At 43.8% G+C, this 23,199-nt stretch overlaps 1 protein-coding gene and 1 pseudogene across 2 annotated transcripts in view; one reads left to right on the top strand and one right to left on the bottom strand.

The window, feature by feature from the left end:
- The first annotated feature begins 93 nt into the window (after positions 1-93).
- LOC105715643 (voltage-dependent anion-selective channel protein 2-like) lies at positions 94-994 on the top strand (annotated as a pseudogene).
- A 19,935-nt stretch (positions 995-20,929) lies between these two features.
- A2M (alpha-2-macroglobulin) overlaps positions 20,930-23,199 on the bottom strand; it is a 49,418-nt gene continuing 47,148 nt past the window's right edge. For both annotated transcript variants that reach the window (XM_012458407.3, XM_012458408.3), the window contains exons 34-36: positions 21,976-22,078; positions 21,446-21,487; positions 20,930-21,106 (exon numbers count right to left, since the gene is read on the bottom strand). In XM_012458407.3, coding sequence (XP_012313830.2) covers positions 21,090-21,106; positions 21,446-21,487; positions 21,976-22,078 — 162 coding nt within the window. In that variant the 3' untranslated portion in view covers positions 20,930-21,089. The remainder of the gene's footprint in view (positions 21,107-21,445; positions 21,488-21,975; positions 22,079-23,199) is intronic.

The raw sequence follows: 23,199 nt of genomic DNA, 5'->3' as shown, positions 1-23,199 counted from the left end.
GTCTTGATCCACCCACCTTGGCCTCCAAAGTGCTTGGATTACAGGTGTGAGCCACCACGCCTGGCCCAGATCACCTCTTACTGTGGCCCGGCCATGGTGACCTATGAGTGGACCTGCATGTGGCCAATGTGTATTTCTTCATCATATGTTAACCTTGGCAAAGCTGCCAGAGATATTTTTAACAAAGGATTTGGTTTAGGGTTGGTAAAACTGGATGTAAGAACAAAGTCATGCATTGGGTGTGGGATTCTCAACATCTGGTTCATCTAATACAGACACTGGAAAAACTCTTGGGGTCTTGGAGACCAAATATAAATGGTGTGAGGATGGTGTGACTTTCCCTGGAAAATGGGACACTGATAATAATACTCTGGGAACAGAAGTCACGATTGGACCAGATTTGTCAAGGTTTGAAACTAATATTTGATACTACCTTCTTACCAATCACAGGAAATGAAAGTGGTAAAATCAAGTCCTCTTGCAAAAGGGAGTCCAGAAACCTCGCTTGTGATGTTAATTTTGATTTTGCTGGACCTGAAATCTGTGGTTCAGCTGTCTTTGGTTATGAGGGCCGGCTTGCTGGGTACCAGATGACCACTGACAGAGACAAGTCAAAGCTGATAGGGAATAATTCTGCAGTGGGTTACCGGATGGGGGACTTCCAGCTACACACTAATAACTATAATGGGACAGAATTTGGAGGCTCAGTTTATTAGAAGGTATGTGACAATCTTGACACTTTGGTAAACCTTACTTGGACATCAGGTCCAACTGCATTCATTTTGTCATTGCTGCTAAATATCGGTTGCATTTCACAGCTTCCATTTTTGCAAAAGTCAACAACTCTAATTTAATTGGAGTGGGAAGAAGAGACTTCATTTACACTCAGACTCTGAGGCCTGCTGTGAAGCTTACACTTTCTGCTCTGTTAGATAAGAAGCACATTAATGCAGGAGGCCAAACACTTGGGTTTATCCTGGAGTTGGAGACTTAATGCAGCTGAAAGAAACCTTGGGAATGGATATCAGAAGATTTGGCTTTAATATATTTCCACTGTGATCAGCAGGTTCTCCCCACAAAGAAGGTGATCAAAACAAAGGATCTAAATAAGAGCTATATTTTAAATATTTAGACAGTTACTCATTAGCTGGTTTCTAGTTGAATTGGTTAAGTATCTAGTTACCAATGTGCTGCAGCCATGCAGTCACCTACACATTATTTAAGCGTGTTTAACGTTTAAATGCACTACCCACCAATCATGAAGTAAACTTTTATGAAAACTGTGGAAAAATTTTTAAAAAATAAATTTAGTGTAGCTTACGTATACAGTGTTTATAAAATCTATGGTAATTTACAATAATGTCCTAGGCTTTCACATTCACTCACCACTCACTGACTCACGCAGAGCGACGTCCAGTCCTGCAAACTCCATTCATGGTAAGAACCCTATACAGGTGTACCACTTTTAATGTTTTATACTGTATTTTGATGGTAACTTTTCTATGTTTAGATACATTTAGACACACAAATATGTGTCATTTTGTTACAATTGCCTACAGTAACATGCAGTTCAGGTTTGTAGCCTAGGAGCAATCATCTACACCATATAGCCCAGGTGTGTAGTAGGCTATTCCATCTAGGTTTGTGTAAATACAATTTATGACGTTTGTACAACCACGAAGTTGCTTAAGATTACATTTATCAGAACATATCCCTGTCATTCAGTGATGCATAACTGTATTAAAAGGTTTACTGCAGGCTTGGTGCAGTGGCTCACACCTGTAATCCCAACACTGTGGGAAGCCAAGGTGGGCAGCTCACAAGGTCAGGAGATCGAGACCATCCTGGCCAACATGGTAAAACCCCATCTCTACTAAAAATACAAAAAAAAAAAAAATTAGCTAGGCGTGGTGGCACACGCCTGTAGTCCCAGCTACTTGGGAGGCTGAGGCAGGAGAATTGCTTGAACCCAGGAGGCAGAGATTGCAGTGAGCCGACAGGATCACGCCACTGCATTACAGCTTGGGCGACAGTGTGAGACTCCATCTCAAAAAAAAAAAAAAAAAGATTTACTGCAGTGGCTCATGCCTGTAATCCCAGTGCTCTGGGAGGCCAAGACAAGAGGATTGCTTGAAGCCAGGAGTTCAAGACTGGCCTGGGCAACATACTGGGACCCCTCTGATTCTTACAAAAAATTTAAAATTGGCTGGGTGTGGTGGTGCCTGCCTATAGTCCTATCTATTCAGGAGGCTGAGGCTGGAGACTCACTTGAGCCCAGGAGTTCAAGATTTCAGTAAGTCGTGATTGTGCCACTGCACTCCAGCCTGGGCAACAAGCAAGACCCTGTAAGGAATTGGCTCATGGCTAGGCAATTCCAAAATACGTAAGGCAGGCTGCCAGGAAGGGCAGGCTGGGACTCTCTAGCAGAAGCCGAAGCTGCTGAAGCTGCTGTCTATAGGTAGAAATTCATATTTATCAGGGAAGCCTTAATTCCACTCTTAAGACCTTTCAACTGATATTGAACCAATCTCACCTAGATAATCTAGGATACTTCCCCTTACTTAAAATCAACTGGTTATGGACTTCCATGAAATCTACAAAATACCTTCAGTAAATATCTAGATTAGTGTTTGATTGAATAACAGCAAAGTTGACACATCAAATAACCATCCCAGGTATCTTCCACATAAAATCATGGCCAGATAACAGTAGCACCAGAGGAAGGCTTTTCCCTTTTCTTCGAATTCCCTATCTCCTGAGGTTGGAGGGCTGCATCACTTCCCCACCGCTGGTTTGCGAGAGCTGCATATAGAAGAAAACAAAAATTAGCTGGATAGGTGGCAGGCACCTGTAATCTCAGCTACTTGGGAGGCTGAGGTAGGAGAATCGCTTGAACCTGGGTGGCGGAGGCTGCAGTGAGGCGAGATCGTGGACTGCAAACCAGCCTGGGCAACAGAGTGAGACTCCATCTCGAAAAAAAAAATTAAAATAAAAAATGAATTGGTTATATGAATAACATTTTGATTTAGATTGGATTAAACTTTTTCCGATAGTCAAATGAGACTATTAAAGTAGCTTGAATTTATTGGAAGAGCTAAATGATTTGCCTGATAAATTGTCCAAGGGTATGGAGGCTCTGGTTGGAGAGTAAAGCTCTTTCCTGATTGTAATATATGAATTCTGTTCATTCAATAAGTTGGTCACATGTATAAAATGATTGCTAAATACAACATTAGTTATCACATTCAAGGCTTATCTCTTCGCCTCCGCGTCTATTCTTTTTGTCTGTTCTCATTTGTTGTTTTTGATGGCTACTCTCTGCTTTTACTGAGAATAGAAGAGAAAACCAGCTTAGATTACATATGTGAAATATCAGAAGGTGAGATTGCATTTTCCTTCTCTGATGACTTTACAAATAGAATGATTAAAAAGTATTTTTTTCTAACAATATGTGTACACAGAAACTTAGGATTGACAAAATGATCTTGTTCCCAACATATGTATAATTTTATGTTTTTTTAAAAAACATTTTTTTCTATTCACGAAGTTTTCTTCCGTTTCTTCTTCCTCATGATACCACTTAACAACAGCAGTCCTACTACACATTACTCTCATTATCTCATCATAGGATTTAACTGCCCTCTTTCGGTCAATGCCAGTAATTGCACCGTTAATAACAGTCGCCAAAGCAGTCAGTCCCGTGACTTTTCAGAGGCTGCTGAGATTACAGATTCTCTTCCAGGATTCTTTGTTTGTTTGTTTAGTAGCCAATCAAGGGTAAAGTCTCTTCTCTTCAATCACTAAAGAACATTTTCTCGCTACCTTGATTCTAGAAACATTTGTGCATTCTTTTTATCATACTCAGACACAAATAGTTCATTAGTGGCCATTCAATGATTTCCTTTGTTACTGTACATTTCCAAGATAGATTATTTGATAAGCAAAAATGCCTGCGTAATGCATTCATCTTATTACTAGGTGTGGACAGTACGAGAATGACAGTGAGTAAGAAAGAAAAAAGAAACGATGCCTTTCTGTAAGAAGGAAAATGGCCGGGCGCGGTGGCTCACTCCTGTAATCCCAACACCTTGGGAGGCCGAGGCGGGTGGATCACGAGGTCAACAGATCGAGACCGTCCTGGGCAACATGGCGAAACCCCGTCTCTACTAAAAATACAAAAAATTAGCTGGGCGTGGTGGCGCGTGCCTGTAGTCCCAGCTACTCAGGAGGCTGAGGCAGGAGAATTGCCTGAACCCAGGAGACGGAGGTTGCGGTGAGCCGAGATTGCTCCATTGCGCTCCAGCCTGGGTAACAAGAGCAAAACTCCGTCTCAAAAGAAAAAAAAAAAGAAAAAAAAAAGAAGGAAAATGAAACCATCAATGATAAAAGGCTAATTAGTCAAGAAAAGGACAAGCGAAGATAAGACTGAGAAACACTTCGTGTTCTTAATAAAAAGAAGGCACCAATTACAGGAAAGTAAACTTTCTGAAAAGTAGGAGAGAAATAGGATAGTGGTAATTTTGCTATCATTTTAAAGTGGTCCATAATCATGAATACACAATTTCAGTATACAGCACAGAATCATCATAGACTCACATAGTGCTAAGTTCCTAAGCCGTTTCTGTTCTTGGACAATAATATATAATTTAACATCTCTCACTTCACCTTGACAGATAAATACAATGCTATCCATTTTTCTGTTTAAGTGCTTCTGTGTTGGGCTATCCAAGTTAGGAAATCTTTCCTCAGTATTCTGTAGGACCCATTAGGCTGCAGATCAGGAAGTTGTTCACTATTCTATGGTTTGGCTCTGTAAGAATGACACTTTCATATTGTTCAACCTAAATATTTACTGTCCTGTCGTGAAATAACAATGATATATTTGGAATGCCAGCTAGCTTTTCTGTCTAGTGCCTCCCTCCCATGTTCATTTCTGATATTAAATTTTACTAAAGCTTATTTTTATTTAGAGTGTAATTCTTCTGAATCACTTTCAGACTCTGTTTTTAAACACGGTAGTGTGGTCTGTGACATCACAGGACATTTTGTAAAAGGTGCCTCACTGCTGCCGCTGGGGTTGTTTCCAAACTGTTGAAAACCATCTGCACATCTTCATGTTCACGTTTCGATCTTAGAAGAACTTATCACTGAAAGACTTCAAACAACAACAAGAATTTAGATTCCTTTTTCAACTGGTTATTAACTGGTTTATTGACTGAAACATTGAAGACTGTAGTTGTTCAATGCAAATGTCAATGGGAAAACAATTAAGTGTATGCACGAAGATGGAATGGCAAGTAAATCCTGACCACTCTCCACCTGACAGCAACTTATATCCAGAGATGCATATAATTGCATATCTTCCATCAAACATACCCTTTAAAAACAACTTTGTTGCCGGGCGTGGTGGCTCACACCTGTAATCTTAGCACTTTGGGAGGCCGAGGCGGGTGGATTATCTGAGGCCAGGAGTTTAACACCACCCTGGCCAACATGGTGAAACCCTGTTGTTGTGGTCCGTGAGATCGGCACGTCTGCCGGGGGTCTCTTGACCAGCAAGAGGGTCCCAATACCTGGAAGAGTGAGTGCGTGGAAGAAAAGAGAGATAGAACAGAATGGGGTCTGGAGGACTGACGAGGAATGACCAAGTCAGCAATTTATTTTGTGCACAGGGTCTCATTATATACCCTTTAGCCTGCAGTGGCTGACGTCAAGTCTCTTAGTGAGGTTACTACAACAAAGGAGAAGGGAAAGTTACAACATTGCAAGCCTGGGGTTCAAGATAAAACTAGTAAAAGGAGAAGCATACAATCAACTGTCATAAAGATTGATCAAGAAGTCATAAAACAAACAGGTGACCTTTTCTACTTATCCGATAATCAAAAACACAGAAACAAGATCACATTTTACAACGGTCAAACCAAGGTATAAATCTTAAAGGTAACAATTTCAAATGTCATATGAATAGTCACAAGCTTCAGTGAGTACCTGGTAACAGAGTCATAAAAACTAGCCCAGAACAGAAACTTCAAGAAATAGAATGTGCAGTGAAACCACACAGCCTTCACCCAGCCAAACTGTTAGATCAGTGAACCAGAAATAAACTTCTGCAAAATCAAACTTCTTGCACTTCCTTCTTTCCCTTAGCTCGACTGCGTCCAGGAGGGGAGAAATGTGTCTGGGCTCAAACTCCATTATGGCGGAGACACTTAGGGGTCTCTACGCTGGAGCAATCCCCACACCCCGTCTCTACTAAAAATATAAAAATTAGCCGGGCGTGGTGGCAGGCACCTGTAATCCCAGCTACTCGGGAGGCTGAGGCAGGAGAATCGCTTGAACCTGGGAGCTGGAGGTTGCAGTGAGCCGAGATCGCACCACTGCACTCCAGCCTGGCGGAAGTGTGAAACAAACAAACAAACAAAACAAAAAACCTGGTAGAGATGTAATTTATCTTCCATAAACTGCACTTGTTTGAAATGCAGGATCTTTTGCCACGTGTCCTTGATCATGCTTCTCTTAGAATTCGAGTCTATTTTTACTATTCTCGAGTCCAGTCTGGCCCTGTGACTCCCTGGACCAATACAGTGCTGTGGAGCTGGTGTTGTGTGTCTTGCAGAGTTAGGTTACAGAAGCCTTGAAACTTCTACAGTCTCTTGGAACATCTGCACTTGGGGCCCCGACCTGCCTTGTAACAAGTGCAGTTACTCGCTCAAGAGACTAGGTAGAGACCACCTGAGTCTGTCTGGAGAGTGAGAGAAACCAGGTTGTCCCAGCGTCATAGTCAAATCTTCAGGTAATTCCAGCTCTAGCTATCATCTAACTGCTTGAGGTACCCCGTGGGAGACCACTCACCTTAGCCCAGTCAACCATAGATCCAGGAGAAATAAGAAAATGGTAATTGCTTTAAACTGCTAAGTTTTGGAGTGGTTTGCACACTGCAATTTATCACCAAAACCAGAAACTGATACTATGAAAGGCTGATGATTTAAAAAAAAAGCCTAAAATGTGTGGCACTGATTTGGGGACCAGTTGATGAGAAGAATCTGGAAGGGCCTCCAAGAAATTCTTTGTAAGGCCTGGAAGGACAAGCAGCACATTTTTTACTGGATACGGTGTCAGAGAGCAGCAATGCCTCAGCTTGTGATAAGGTGGCTAAGGAAGTATCCACCTAGGACATCGAAGGTACCAGCTGGTTTCTTTTAGCTGCATGTGGTAAGGTAAAGATGGAGATGAACTACTGAAGTAAATGCTCAGTTTTCAACCAGGATCTAGAGAAAACACATTTCTTAGCCAGATTTTTTAGGTGTGAAAATAAAACTGTTTCTCATCTCCATTCTCTTCCAGTAAAAGACTGTCAAAGTAATAAATTACATCAGAGCAAAGATCAAATTCAGGGCTCTGTCACTAAAAGTATGCCCTTAGGGTCAAGATTTCAAGATTACAGCTGTAGACCTTTGTTAAGACCTCAGAAAGATTTAAGATAATGCCGCCTGAAACTCTCTCAGCTAGGTAAAAACTCTACTGAAAATCCTAAGGACGAGTTTCTTAGACCTTTTCTGTTAGAAGGCTTCTAAGACACGTAAGAGCATTGTTACCCAGTATTTTTATTCTCGGTCCAAGGTAGAGAGGGACCTGTCTTAGACTGATTTATCAGTGTGGCTTTTGTTTACTGGAATGGGTTATAAATTGATAGAGAAAAAGTCTATATAGCTTTTTTTTTTTTTTTTTTGCTATTTCAGCTCACTACAACCTCCGCCTCCTGGGTTCAAGCAATTCTCCTGCCTCAGCCATCCATCCATGTAGCTGAGATTATGGGCACCTGACACGATGCCCGGCTAATTTTTTGGTCCATACATTTTTAAAAAGAATTATCTTACCTTGTACCAAAAGGGACAGAGACAGTTGAAAATAAAAAGAGGCCTCTGAGTCTTCAAACTTTTATAGTCAGGAAGCAGGTTGATACTGACCTGCAAATATGGGCAATGTCTTATAGAAAAGGAAAGATAACTTAAAAGGAAGAGCTTAGAACCCGGAAAGGAGAGGGAAGAGGAATGGAGAACCACTTTGGTGAGTGCAGGAGTGGGCCCTCATGGAGGAATGGTGATGTGTTCCCCGACAGAACTGCTATGACAAGTGACTGCTATGTGCTTTCTTTCAATTCTTTTGAATAGGAATATTTATGCCTTTATCCTTTCTTTGTTTCACCATCTTTTTTGGGTTTGTGTGCATGGCAGCTATTTTTTCTGTTTTTTTTTTTGAGATGGATTCTTGCTCTGTCGCCCAGGCTGGAGTGCAGTGGTGCACTTTTGGCTCATTGCAACTTCTGCCTCCCGGGTTCAAGCAATTCTCCCTGCCTCAGCCTCCCAAGTAGCTGGGATTACAGGCAATCACCATCATACCTGACTAATTTTTGTGTTTTTTAGTAGAGATGGGGTTTCGCCATGTTGGCCAGGGTGGTCTTGAACTCCTGATCTCGGGTGATCCACCCACCTTGGCCTCCCAAAGTGGTGGGATTACAGGCATAAGCCACCACACCTGGCCGATATCTTGTTTCTTAACTTCAAACGTCTTCAGGTTGAGCTATCTTGTCTTCTGTACTCAAGGAGTAGTACCTAAGGAACTTCACCCAAAGAACTCCATTCACATCTGATTAAGATGATGAAATCTTAGACTTATCCTTAATAAGATGAGACTTTTGAGGAAGAGGCTAAGTGCATTTTGTATATCAGAGAGAGATGAAATTTGTGGCCAAATGGCAGCTCCTGACAATTTGTGTTTCCAAAGGTGGCCACAATCATATCTCCAACTACATGCTCTTTCTTAATGTGATCTTGCTACTCCTCCCTCAAGAGGGGGAGTCTGTCTCACTCTTCTTGAATCCTAGCTGACCTTGTGATGTACTTGACCAGTCAAATGTCATGGAAGTAATGCATGACTTCTGTGGCCAGTTCAAAGAAACCTTGCAGCTTCTTCCTACAGTTTTTGAAGCTCTTGTTCGTGGGAACTCTGAATGCCATGTAACAAGTCTAGCTACTCTGTTGGAGAGACCATAAAACAAAGTCCTGAGGCTACACGCAGAGAGAGAGGGGGGGAGAGAGAGAGAGAGAGAGAGAGAGAGAGAGAGAGAGAGAGAGATTGAGAACAAGCAGTCTCAGAATCCAGTGGAGTCTCCACATGACTCCAAACCCAGCTGAGAGAATCTTGGCAAGAGCATAAGAAATACCATCCAGCTAAGCCACATCAACCCATGAAATGTGAAATACATAAAACTGTTGTTTTAAGCAATTAGATCTTGGGGTGGTTTGTTATACAGTGATAGATAAATGAAACAGATAGTAATTCATTGTAATATGTGTCTCAGTGTTAAGGATATTAATATGTAAACATAGTACAATTTAGAACTGATGAAATCCAAAAAAAAGAAACACATACAAATTATATGAATAGATAATCTGTAGAAAAAGAAATCCCAATGGCTAGTATGAAGAGATGCTTTACTCCTCTAGCAACAGAGAAGGAAAAGTTTAAACAATCAAGAAATAAGAATTTCTACTCAAAAAAAGTACAAACAGGCTTAGCACAGTGGCTCATACCTGTAATCCCAGCACCTTGGGAGGCTGAGGCTGGTGGATCACTTGAGGTCAGGAGTTTGTGACTAGCCTGACCAACATGTGAAACACTGTCTCTACTAAAAATACAAAAATTAGCCAGACGTGGTGGCAGGCACCTATAGTCCCAGCTACTTGGGAGGCTGAGGCAGGAGAGCTGCTTGAATCCAGGAGGCAGAGGTTGCAGTGAGCCGAGATCGCAGCACTGCACTCCAGCCTGGGTGACAGAGTGAGATTCCATTTCAAAAAGAAGTACAGACAATTAGAAACCTAGATAATGGTAAATATTGGCAAGAACATAAGGGAAAGGAGACCCCTTGTATACTACTAGAGGGAGTGTAGATTCGTGTAGCCATTCTGGTTGAATACTAAAATTAAGTCAGTATATAATTTTATTCAACAATTCTAATTCTGGGTTTATAACCCAGAGAAATTATCACACGGTTTGGTAAATTGACATGTATTAGGATATTCAGAGCACTATTGTATGCAGTAGAAGTATCATAAATATCTGTCACTAAGGGAGTGAATAAAATTTTGGTGGATGCAAATTATTTTAGTAGAATACTGCACAGAAGTTAGAAGCATGGCGCAAAATATGCAAACAGAAACAGAGAAAGAAGTTTAAAGGATTGAAGGACTTCTGGTTTCTGACGTGACTTATAAAGAGCTTGGAAGTCACCACTCCCACCCTCACAACAAAGAAAAAAACTGAAACACTGAAAGTCAACATCTTTTCTTAGATCCATCACAGAATTGAGGTCATGGGCAAACCACCACCCAGAAAACTGATAGAGAGAAGCGCAGTTTGGTGAGAGCAGATACCACTGCTGTAATCTGACCTGTGAGGCTTAGATCCCATTTAAGAAGTCCCTAGAGAAGCCCAAAGACAAAAACAACAGAGGAAATTTTAGCCTCTAATAAAGACACAGAGAAAGTAAACACAGCTGAACTTCTAGCAAGATAAACATAAAACCTCATGATAACTTACCTCAGTTTCTTTTACCCAATATACAGTAATCCAAATTTCTACAAAAAATTATACAGCACATTAAAAGGCAAAAAATACATTTTGAAGAGGTCAAGCAATTATAACAAGATTAAGATATGACAGAGATTTAGGAATTTACAAGTTGGAAATTTAAAATAATGATTATTACGCTAAGGGATCTAATGGAAAAAGTAGACAATATGCAAGAGGAGATGGGAAATATCAGCAGAGAGATCTAAGCTCTAAGAAAGGGAAAGAAAGAAGAGCTAGGAATAAGAGTACAGTAATTCTATTATAAAGATACTTGCATGCACATGTTCACTGCAGCACTGTTTGCAATAGCAAAGACACGGAATCAACCCAAATGCCCATCAGTGATAGACTGGATAAAGAAAATGTGGCACATATACACCATGGAATACTATGGAGCCGTAAAAGAAACAAGATCTTGTCCTTTGTCGGGATATGGATGGAGCTGAAAGCCATTATCCTTAACAAACTAACACTGGAGCAGAAAATCAAACACTGCATGTTCTCACTTATACGTGGGAGCTGAAGAATGAGAGCACATGGACACAGAGGGGAACGACACACACTGGGGCCTGTGGGGGGCGGGTGGGAGAGCATCAGGAAAAGAAACTAGTGAATGCTGGGTTTAATAAATATCTCCGTGATGGGTCAATGGGTGCAGCAAATCACCGTGGCACACGTTTAGCTACGTAACAAACCTGCACGTCCTGCACATGTATCCCGGAACTTAAAAACAAACAAATAAAAAGTACAGTAACAAAATAAAGAGTGTTTTTGGTGGGACTAATCTTTAGTCTGGACATGGCTGAGGAAAGAATCAGTGAGCTTGAACATACATCAGGGGAACGGAAAATTTCCCAAACTGGAAGCCAAAGAGAAGAAAGGTTGAGAATAGGGGAACAGAATATCCAAGAACAATGGAACAATTCTGAAAGGTATAATATATGCATAATGGGAATAACAGAAGGAGAAGAAGATAAGGGAACAAAAGGAACACTTGAAGTACTAACCGAGAATTTTCCAAAATTACTGACAGACACCAAACGGTAGATCCAGGAAGTTCAGAGAACACCACACAGGATACATGCCAAGACGTCTACACCTAAGCATGTTATAATCAAACTGCAGAAAGTCGAAGACAAACAGAAAACCTAGCAAGAAGCTAGAGTGAGGGGAATGCCTTCCCTAGAGAACAGAGATGAAAATTACAGCAGACGTCTCTTCAAACACCATGCAATCAAGAAGAGAGTAGAGTGAAATATTTAGAGTATTGAAAGAAAGAAGCCACCAACCTAGAATTGTATGTTCAGGTAAATCATTCTTTTTTTTTTTGAGACGGAGTTTCGTTCTTGTTACCCAGGCTGGAGTGCAATGACGCGATCTCGGCTCACCGCAACCTCTGTCTCCTGGGTTCAGGCAATTCTCCTGCCTCAGCCTCCCCAGTAGCTGGGATTACAGGCGTGCCCCACCATGCCCAACCAATTTTTGTATTTTTAGTAGAGACAGGATTTCACCATGTTGACCAGGATGGTTTCGATCTCTTGACCTTGTGATCCACCCTCCTCGGCTTCCCAAAGTGCTGGGATTACAGGCGCGAGCCACCGCGCCTGGCCCAAATCATTCTTTAAAAATGAAGGAAAATAAAGATTCAGAAAAATGAAAATTGAGAGAAGTTGTTGTCTTTCAAGAAATGTTAAAAGAAATTCTTCACAGAGAAGGAAAATGATATAGGTCAGAAACTTGGATCTATGTAAAGAAAGGGAGAACATTTAAAGTCATTTTTCTTCTTCTCCTTCTCCTCCTTTTCATTTTGAGACAGAGTCTTACCTTGTCACCCAGACTGGAGCGCAGTGGTGCAATCACAGGTCATTGCAGCCTCAAATTCCTGGACTCAAGTGATCTTCCCACCTCAGCTTCCTAAGTAGCTGGGACTACAGGAACGTGCCAGTATACTCAGCTAAATTTTTATTTATTTTTTTTGAGACAGAGTCTCGCTCTGTCATCCAGACTGGAGTGCAGTGGCGTGATCTCACTGCAAGCTCCACCTTCTGGGTTCAACTGATTCTCCTGCCACAGCCTCCTGAGTAGCTAGGATTACAGGCACGTGCCACGTGCCTGGCTAAGTTTTGCATTTTTAGTAGAGGCGGAGTTTTACCATGTTGGTCAGGCTGGTCTCAAACTCCTGACCTTGTGGTTCACCCACCTCGGGCTCCCAAAGTTCTGGGATTATAGGCGTGAGCCACAGCGCTCAGCTGAAATTTTTAAATTTTTGTAGAGACGCGGTCTTGCTATGTTGCCCAGACTGTCTCAAATCCCTGGCCTCAAATGATTTTTCTTCCTAGGCCTCCCAAAGCACTGGGATTACAGGCATGAGACTCCACACCTGGCTTTATTTTTCTTATTTTTAATTGACTGAACAGATAACAGTTTGTTCAAAAGATTAGTTGCAATAAAATGTTATTAGTAGCAATAAAACTGATAGGTATGTGAAATGTGTGACAAGAATGTTATAAGGGATGGGAGTGAGGCATTTTTTTTGAAAAAGTACAATCGATATGCTAAGAGATGAGACAAAATGAAATACTATAAATTTCTCAATTAAAATCTGAGAAGGCAAAGAACAAGGGAAATGAATAAAAATTCAAATAAGGTAGAGATTAAATCTAAATATATGAATGATAAATTTGAATGTGAATCGTCTAAATATATCAATTTAAAAGACAGAGCTTCAGAGTGGATAAGAAAACAAGACCCAACTATTTGTAGTCTACAAAAAACTCACTGTAAATATCAAGGATAGATTGAAAATAAAGGAGAAAAATATGCCATGTTAACACTAATAATAATGATGAGGCTGAAGTAGCTATATTAATTTCAGACAAAGCACATCTTAGAGCAAGGAAAAAGGGGCCAATTCTTTAAGAAATCATTACAATCCTGAGTTTTTGATACTTATCAACAGAGGTCTAAATATGCAGAGGCAAAAGCTGATATAACTGCAAGGGAGAATACGTAAGTCCACTGTTATAGTTGGAGACTTCAATACCCATTTATCAGTAATCGACAGATCCAGTAGAAAAAAACCCAGTAAGTCTATGGTTGAACAGCACAATCAATCAATTGTTGCTAACTGATATTTATAGGATATTTTATCCAACGACAGCAGAATACACATTTCTCTCAAGCTCACATGGAACATTCTTAAAGATGGGTCATATCCTAGTTCAAAAACACACCTTAATAAACTTAAAGGAACAGAAATTGTACAAAGTATGTGCTCAGAAAACAGCAGAAATAAATTAGAAGTCAATAACAGGAAGATAGCTAGAAAATTCTAGAATACTTGGAGATTAAACAACATACTTCTAAATGACATAGAGGCCCAAAAAGTTTTATGAGAAATTTAAAAATATGTTGAACTAAATAAAAATGAAAACAAATAGCCAAGAAACACTTCCTAACGCATTCTATGAGAACAACATTACCCTAATACCGAAACCAGAGAAATACATTACGACATAGGAAACTACAGATTAATATCTCTGATGAACAAAAATCCAAAAATCCTCAACAGAATATTAGCAAACCGAGCTCAACAATGTGTAAGAATAGCTATGTGCAATAAAGAGTGGGATTTATTCCAGATACGCATGACTAGTTCAGCATTCAAAAATCAATTAATGTGTAACCCATCATACTAACAGGCTAAAGAAAAAAACTTTTCATCATGTGAGTAAATGCAGAAGAAGTATTTGACAAAATTCAACACACATTCTGGATAAAAACTCTCAGCAAACTCAACTGTGTATGGAACATCTACAAAAAACCGAAACCTAACATTATACTTAATGGTGAGAGACTAGACACTTTCCCCTCAAATCCTGAACAAGACGGGGATGTCTGCTCTTACTACTCTTAGGAATCGTTGTCCGGGAAGTCCTAGCTAATGAAATAAGAGAATAAAATAAAATAAAAGATATACGGACTGGTAAGGAAGAAATGAAACGGTTTCTGTTCACAGACTGCATGATTGTCTATGTAGAAAATCTTGAAGGAGTTGAACCTTTGGGGCAGGGTTACCTGGCTTTTGATTTTGAAAGACTAAACAGGAGAAAAACAGACTTTGAGAAGAAAGAAAGTCAATTAAGAGACAGAAGTTTATGCTGACGGGGACTTTCCCAAGGCTAAAATGATTCTTTTAGGCTGGACAGAGAGAGGTCAGTGAGTCGCTTAAGAGCAGGGACCTACTTTAAGTTTCTGGTACTCTCTGGGTAAGTATCAGTGCTTCAGAAGGAAGGTCTGCATGGAGGACTCGGAACGCTGGGTTCCAGGCCCAGCCTCTTGTTCTTGATCAAAGACTCCTACCCCTAAGAATGATAATGTGGCCACAGAGTGGTGGATCTGAAATGGTCATGTGGACTACAGACAGATGCCGGTGGTGGGGTGGATGCAATATCTTTATCCTGCATTTGATCACGAGGTAGGAAGGACCCGAAATGGCTGAGATGAATTTCCAATGGAGCTGGGGTTTAGAGCCATATTTTATTTACAAAAAATAAAGCGATGTGCTATTTCTTGTAGAATATATTGTTTCTAAGAAAACAAAACTTAAAAATCAGCTATTTCCAGGGTTGTGAATCAATTCTGCCCATAGATAAGGATGAGTTGTGCTAGTACCTTATTTTAGCTTCTCATTTTAGGTTTCTACGGTTATTTTACTCCTCTCTTCTCTGTTCTATTGCCTAACTTACTTATTTTTACAAGATTTTTAATAAAGTAGCAGCACTCAAGTTTTTTAGCCTTTGCTGCCACCCTGTGGCTCTCATTTACTACTGCATATGAAAAGGGCCTCTTGGAGCTTCTGCTAAGCCAACCAAACAGGAGCAAGTAAGTGTAGGGGAAGCACATTAAAAACGTATTTGAAATAATAACGCTCAGCATCTGGGGTGTGAATCTAGTACATGCTGTATCTGTCTTACAGATCAGTATGGATATTTCAGAATTCTATTAGTCTGTGTCTAACCTCATCATAGTACTTCCCCATTCCTCACTTCAAATCAAGATGCATGACTATTCTGGGAACACAGTAATTGTTGATCCTGACTTGCCACATAGGGCCAATTATTGATTTTAATAAACTCCAGAAAAAAAATCTTAGGAAGCTGAACCTGAAATCTACAGTAGACTCAATTCTTAAAATAGAGCTCTTTGTAGACTTTCAGGTGGGTCTAAAACTTGTCACATTGGTGCAAAGCATTTTGACTCTCCCTAAGTGGTAAGAAATACAGTTTTAAGAAGTGGAATATACTTATAGCCCACTTTTCAGGAAAACTTTCCATGAGAAATAAGAATTACTGTAATAATCTCCTTGCCACCTGTCCCTTTCACACTAGCTCTGCCCCTTGTTGTCATCCTAAACTAAATCTGGTTATGCCACTGTGCTGTCTTTAAAAGATTTCATCAGCTTTCTATTGATGGCAGTGGCTACCACCATCATGCTCCCTGCAGCTGGGGCTGCATACTCCATGGAGCCAGTGGGAGCCCTGCCTCTTCTGAGGTGCTGCTACAGCTCTGCAAACCTCAGCCTCCCAGACCTCAGCAGCAGACCCAGGCATCCTGCTCTATGGAGCAGGCAGGATCCCCGCCCTCCTGGGTGAGGCTACAGCTGCCCAAACTGCGGCCCAGGATCCGAGCCTCCCTGTGCTCTTGGAGGGTGTGGGGAGCAGGCAGGATCTGCCCTTCTGGGTGCAGCTGCAGCCGTCCACCCAGCAGCTGCAGACCAGGGCTTCCCGCTCCACGGAGCAGGCGGGATCCAGGAACATGTGGAAATCTTGCCCCTTCCAAGCTGGCGAGGCGGGAGCTCCCCTGCTGCAGGACCTGGGCATCTCTGCAGTGTGCACCCTCATGGGCCCAGGAAGGTCCTTCCCACACTCCCCTCCCTGTGGGCTCGGGGGTGTCTGCTTGCACTGCCTTGCCCCTCTCCATTCCTAGCACTGGCTTGGATATTGGAATGGGGTTGGGGCTGACCCTGGGGCCGTGTATGGCAGCAGGAGGCAGACAGTCCTGGGAGGAAGGGGGCAGGTCCCCAGTAAGGACCCACCTTTAGGCCAGGAAGGGCCTGAAGGCTGGGGGCCAGGCTGCCAGTCCCACTGACTGGAGTGGGGACTTGTGGTGCCTCTTCCTGCACACCTATGGCTGCCCATGGACCAATCAGCACACACTTCCTTTCCTCCAAGGTCCATAAAAGCCCTGGGCTCAGCCAGAGCAAGAGAGGATGGAGAGAATGGAGAGAGGACTCAATGGGAAGACCAACTGCAGGGAGGAACTACCTTCTCTGCTGAGAGCCTCAGAGACCTCCAGAGATGGACTACTACCTGCAGAGAGGAGCAGCTCACTCCAGGGCTTCCTCTCTGCTGACAGCAGATGTCAGGATGACCTGTCTGCAGAGAGGGCACAATGGGAAGACCAGCTGCAGAGAGGAGCTACCTTTTCAACAGAGAGCTTCAGAGACCTGCAGAGAGGAGCAACCCTCTCTACGGCTTCCCTCTGCTGGTGGCAGATGTCAGGACAGCCTATCTACAGAGAGCTAGCCACTGTGGGTCTCCTCTGAACTGTTCTTTTCTTTTCTTTTCTTTTTTTTTTTTTTTTGAGACAGAGTCTTGTTGCCCAGGCTAGAGTGCAATGGCCTGATCTTGGCTCAGGCAACCTCCACCTCCCAGCAGTGGGCGGTCCAGAGCTGCCGCTGCCATCAAGCTAGCTGCAGCGCTGGGGGGTGGGAAGGGTGGGGTGGCGGCGGGAGCGGCAGGGGCAGCGATGGGACATCTGTGCCTCGCGTCCCCTGTGCCCTGAGACCCCAAGGCACCGACTGCGCCGCCACCATCTTCGCGTGACGGGCTGGGAGCCTCCGCCGCTCCGCACCCTGGGCCCCAGTCGCCGCTGTGCGTGGGGAGCAGGCGGCCAGTCCCGGGAGACCCCATCCACCGAGCTTGCCGCCCTGGAAGCCTCCGCGACGGGGCCGGGCTCGGGCGCCCGCTGGAGGGCGAGCAGCGTAGTCCGGCACCGAGGGGCGGGCAGAGAGGGTCCCCAAGGCGGAGCTGGGACCGGGGCTGTGCCGTGCTCGGACCCAGAGCGCGGGAGCTGGGCTCAGGGCGCGGAGCTGGGGCCAGGCTTCCCGGGCCGGGGTGGGAAGTGGGAGCGGGGCGCTCTTCGGGGACCCGGCCGTTGCTGTGGCCACCGCGCACGCCCCGACAGCGCCGGGTTCCAGGGCCTTGGGAGGAGGCTCTGGGTGGGGCCCCCAGGGGCGAGTCTCCAGGGTCCGCCCCGCATTGGGGTGACCGCCAAGCTTGACGCTCCTGACGGCCTGGCCCCAGGGCCCATGATCTGCTCCTGGAGGCGCCCCCCAGGGCAGGGCCGTGAGCCAGGCAAGGGAGAGTCCCGGGCTGCCCCTGAGCCCCGGAGCCACGGGAAGAACTTGCAGCGACAGTCACCCCTGCCCCGACGCCGACCCCGGCCCAGGGAGGACCTGGAACACTCCCCTCCTCCCCGCGCCCCCTCCCGCCACCCCAGGCAGCCAGGAGGCACCGCCGGAGCTGCACGCTCCGGAGCAGGTGAGCAGGGACAAGCGGGAGCCCTGCTCCTTCCGAACTGGCAGAGCAGGAGCTCCCTGGGTGCAGCTGCGGCCACCCTGCCGCGGCTGTGGACATTTCTGACCTCTCGGGGGCCATGGGAAAGCCCCCTGCCCGCTGCAGATTCGAGGGTGCCTGCTCCTGCTGCCTGGCTTCTCTCCATTGCCAGCACCCACTCTGATCTCAGAGCAAGGTCGGGCGCAGCCTGGGTGCTATTGCAGATTGGCCCAGTGTGCACACGGGGACAGTGCTGACATGCCAGCCCCTGCCATCTCGGCCCCCTCCGGAACTTGGGCACCAACAAGCATGGGAGGGAGGCTGAGAGGCGGCTGAAGACAGCCCAGCACTGGCCTGCAGGCACCCCTTGGCGTGAACAGCTTGGTAGCAGGAGGCAGACAGGCTCCTGGGTAGAATGGGATGGGTCCCCGTTGAAGCCCCACCCTCAAGCCGGGAAGGGCCTGAAGCCTGCAGACCAGAGCGGGAACTTGCGGTGCTGTTCCCTGGGCCCATCCATGGCTTCCCATGAACCAAATGAGCTCACATTTCCTTTCCTCTGAGGCTCATACAATCCCAGGACTCAGCTAGACTGGAAGAGAGGACGGGAAGACGAGGGATGACCTGCCTGTGGAGAGGAGCTACCCGTTCTAGGACCTTCTCTCTGCTGAAAGCTGACCACTGAACGGGAAGACCTGTTTGCAGAGAGAAGCCGCCCACTCCAGGGTCTTCTTTCTGCTAGAAGCTGAACACTGGTTGGACACCATTGCTGTGGAAAGGAGCTGCTAACTGCGGGTCTCTTTCCTCATCTTGCTCATCCCTCTGTTCCATTGCTCAATAATGCTTCTCTTCATCTGTCTCATTCTTCACCTGTCTGCTTGATGCAAGCACTGAGAGCCGCACAGCCAGGCTAAAAGAGCGTAACGCAAACAGGGCTGCAACATGCCCCTTGCTCCCCACATGGAGAGAAGAGTTGCAGCCCTTTAGGGAGCCCAGACCTGGGAGCTCCCTGAACCAGGGCTGTGACTCCCGCCTTGGGACCCTGGTTGGCGTCACTTCATTCCCCCGTGCCACTGGGGGAAGCTGTTGTGGTGCGCCTGGTCCAGAGGGAAGCTGCTTGTTGTGTGCCTGGTCCAGCCACCTCACAGAGAGCTCGTGGTGGCACCTGGAGCTGCACAACCCAGGCAGCAGCTGGCGTGTGACTGCACGGTGGCCACGCTTGCTCACACACCCCTAGCACACTCCTCTCCGCTCCACGCCTGTCTCAGTCTCCCTTGGATACAGGATCCAAGCTGGTAGCAAGTGTGAATGGGCAGAAGTAGCCCAATGGGCCCAGAGCAAAATTCAGGCAAAGGTGCCACCAGTCGGGGCAGGAGAACGACACCTCAAAGATCCCATAATGCTGATATGTTAATATCTGTGTGTGCCTATGCTGTAAGCACCACACAGAAGTGATGGCTTTTATTTCTTATTTTGTGTAGCCTGGAGACAGAGCTAAGGATTGCTTGAACTTCAAAGTCCTTTCTAGTTCTTAGTTTACACAATCCATGCTCAACTTCTGCCTAACTAAACATTGCCATTTTTGTGCCAAATGAAAAGCAGGACTCCTAGGGTTGCCTTCAGACCCTGTTGGCTCAATCCTCCTGCCTTAGCCTTTCCCACTTCTTCAGACACTCCTGAAGCTTCTGCTTCCTCTTGCATAGAATGGAAATATACGTTGCAATACTTGCTGCAAGGAAAATCAGATATTAAATAGACTAAAGAGATGTTGTGAGACATCAGACATCAATCAGATGTTGTGAAAACTGGTATCTGCATCAGAGTATTTCCTTGACTTTACAGCTGCCCTTTCATCCTGGCTCAAAGTTCCAGAAGAAAGATGCTCCAATATAATACACCTATTTGGACTTTGAGTCATGCATATTCCTTCTTCTGAGAAAACTTGCTTCTGCATGAACCATCCCTTCAGTATTTTTAGCTCACCTATTATTGAATCTGAGAGCCCAGGTTAACTGACTGATCACTCTCATCAGTGGCAGATTTTGGTGTAACATAAGACGCATAACTCCCAATTCAGGTCAAGTCCCAATTAACATGCCTCCAATATGACCCGTTCAATGTTGTATTTCATTCTATTTCATTTTAACGTAAAAGTCTTTTCTGGTGAAGTCAGTCTTTTATTTTGTCATAAAAATTCACTCTTTGGGCTGGGTGCTGTGGCTCATGCGTGTAATCCTAGCACTTTGGGAGGCCAAGGCAGGTGGATCATGAGGTCAGGAGATCAAGACCATCCTGGCTAACACAGTGAAACCTTGTCTCTACTAAAAATTAGCTGGGCATGGTGGCGTGCACCTGGAGTCCCACCTACTCGGGAGGCTGAGGCAGGAGAATTGCTTGAATACGGGTGGCATAGGTTGCAGTGAGCCGAGATCACACCACTGCACTCCAGCCTGGGCAACAGAGTGAGACACCGTCACTCTTTGGCTTTTTCATAGGGTATTCCCATAACCAAACATACTTTACACTTTCCTAGTACATAACCCAATACTGTCTTCTTTCCCTACAATCCTTACATGAAGCCTACTCAGACCAACATCACTCTATCATTTTTTGGGATTCTGAAGTCCCTCAGCACTTGATTCCTTTAAGTTTTATCTTTGTATTCTATTGAGAATCATATGGAAATGTAAAGAGATATTTATTGAATGAACAGGAAACATGGAAAGACATTGACCAGAAAAAAACGTTCATTCATCAAGTCTCTGGAGATACAAAAACATGTTTCTTCTGTGGAGCTCTGAGAACAGGACTCCAGCAAAGCGCTTTTCAGTCTTGTGGTCTTCAAGCATTTCCAAGATCTGTGACATTGAAAAGAAGAAAAAATTAAGACAGACTTTGGTCTCCATGAGTGGAGAGTATTCCCTTAGTTCTGGGTAGCACAGTGCCTACGGAAACCCAGTCAGTACAGTGGGAAACCAAATCCATTCCGAATCATTACCCGTAAGCAATCCCATGGACTGTGTGAGGTTTGACAGAGTCAGTGGTCCTCTCCAATAAACGTGTTTTTCTATAATAATGTGCAGTGTGAGCAATATGATGTTTATGACAAATATTTAGCCAGAGTTTTATGAAGGAGGAGGTTTGGGGACAAGCTGAAAAAGTTCTGACTGCATTTTGAAGGAGTGTGTGTGGCTTACCTTTGCTGCAAGGAGCATTGTATTCGGCAATTGCAAACTCATCTGAAAAAAAAAACCAGAAATTATTACATGAATTGAGAAAGAAAGCAAACACCTGTGGGATACAGGCCAAGGCAGGAGTTTGTTGTGGGAAGAGCAGTATTGTATCAGAAACATCAGCATCGTTCATTTGACGCATTGCATTCTCCTTTCAAATATCGTGTGTCATATTTTCTTTTACCCCAAACTCCTGAAGGACTCTTCAGATGTTCTGCTTACTTAAATCTCACATTTTCCTACAGTCTATTTATCTGACAAAAAGAGAACTAAATATCCTACAGGTGTTTTGTATTAGTAGTTGATACATTTATAATGCAGGTTGTTTCTACAACGTATGTATAAGAGACAAAGAGAGGACGATCAGACTTGATGGAGACGAAGTGAAGTGATAATGTAATTCCTTAATGTAATAAATAGCCCCAACACATCCCCCAAATCTGAGTTTCTGTGATCAGGGATTTAATTTCTATGTGAAAATCACTCTCACTCACCCGTCTCATAGTAATCATAGACCTTCACTATGGCTGGTTTCAGATCTCTTACTGGGACATCTTGCAGAACCGTGAAGGACAAGCTCAGTGTCTGATTTGACACCTGGAAAGTAAACGTCAATTAAATGGCCTTTCAGGAAGCTTTCTTTTCTCTTTGAATTAGTTTAAATATTCATCTGCTTTTTGGGGAAAAGCCTTATCATCTTACAGCACACTATGGGGTCCTTAATGAAATTGTGCAGAAATCTCTCAGAGGAGATGATAAATTCTCCAGATTATTTATTAAATAACTTTTTTTTTCTTTTTGTCTTACTGTTATCTCATATGAGACGGTATTTATTAAATAACTAACACAACACACATACCTCTGTCAATGCCAATACATAGCTCTGTTCATGGGGGTAAATGTTATATACTTTTTATTCGATGACTAACTGTGTTAATTTTATTTATTTATTAATTTTTTTGAGTCGGAGTTTCGCTCTTGTTACCCAGGCTGGAATGCAATGGCGCGATCTCGGCTCACCGCAACCTCCACCTCCTGGGTTCAAGCAATACTCCTGCCTCAGCCTCCAGAGTAGCTGGGACTACAGGCGCAAGCCACCATGCCCAGCTAATTTTTTTTTTTTTTTGTATTTTTAGTAGAGACGGGGTTTCACCATGTTGACCAGGATGGTCTCAATCTCTTGACCTCGTGATCCACCCGCCTCGGCCTCCCAAAGTGCTGGGATTATAGGCGTGAGCCACCTGTACCAGAGATTTGGTACAGTTTCACTTCTCTGTCTTGCAGGAATATGTGTGTAGACTCAAAGAGGAATCTAAAAGGTTGATCATTCCAGGCTTAAGTTTCATCAAATTTGTAAACTATAATTCCCATCAACATATGCATGAACAAACTCTCCTACCACACATATCTATAAAATCAGATTGGTTTATTGGTGAACCAGTCTTATTATTTTATGGTTCAAGTCCTTGTGGAGATGGACAGTTCTCTTCCCTTTCATATTGTTGTTGGGTATGTTGATAATTAACTAATAATTGACTAATCACAAGGGCTACTCCTTTTATTACTGGGTATCAAAATAATTTGTCAACATAATAAACACATTCTGTGAAGATTTCTTGCTTATGGGGTTTTAGGAATATTCGTATCCCAAGATTATAGTAAGTCATTTCTACCCATCGTCCCCAGTGAAATATAAAGAAAGAAGAGGAGAAAATTCT

The sequence above is a fragment of the Aotus nancymaae genome, unplaced genomic scaffold (assembly GCF_030222135.1).
Source record: "Aotus nancymaae isolate 86718 unplaced genomic scaffold, 86718_ANA_hifiasm-v0.15.2.pri h1tg000016l, whole genome shotgun sequence".
Lineage (NCBI taxonomy): Eukaryota > Metazoa > Chordata > Mammalia > Primates > Aotidae > Aotus > Aotus nancymaae.
Note: the sequence above shows the minus strand (reverse complement) of the source record. Positions and strands in the feature narration are given on the sequence as shown.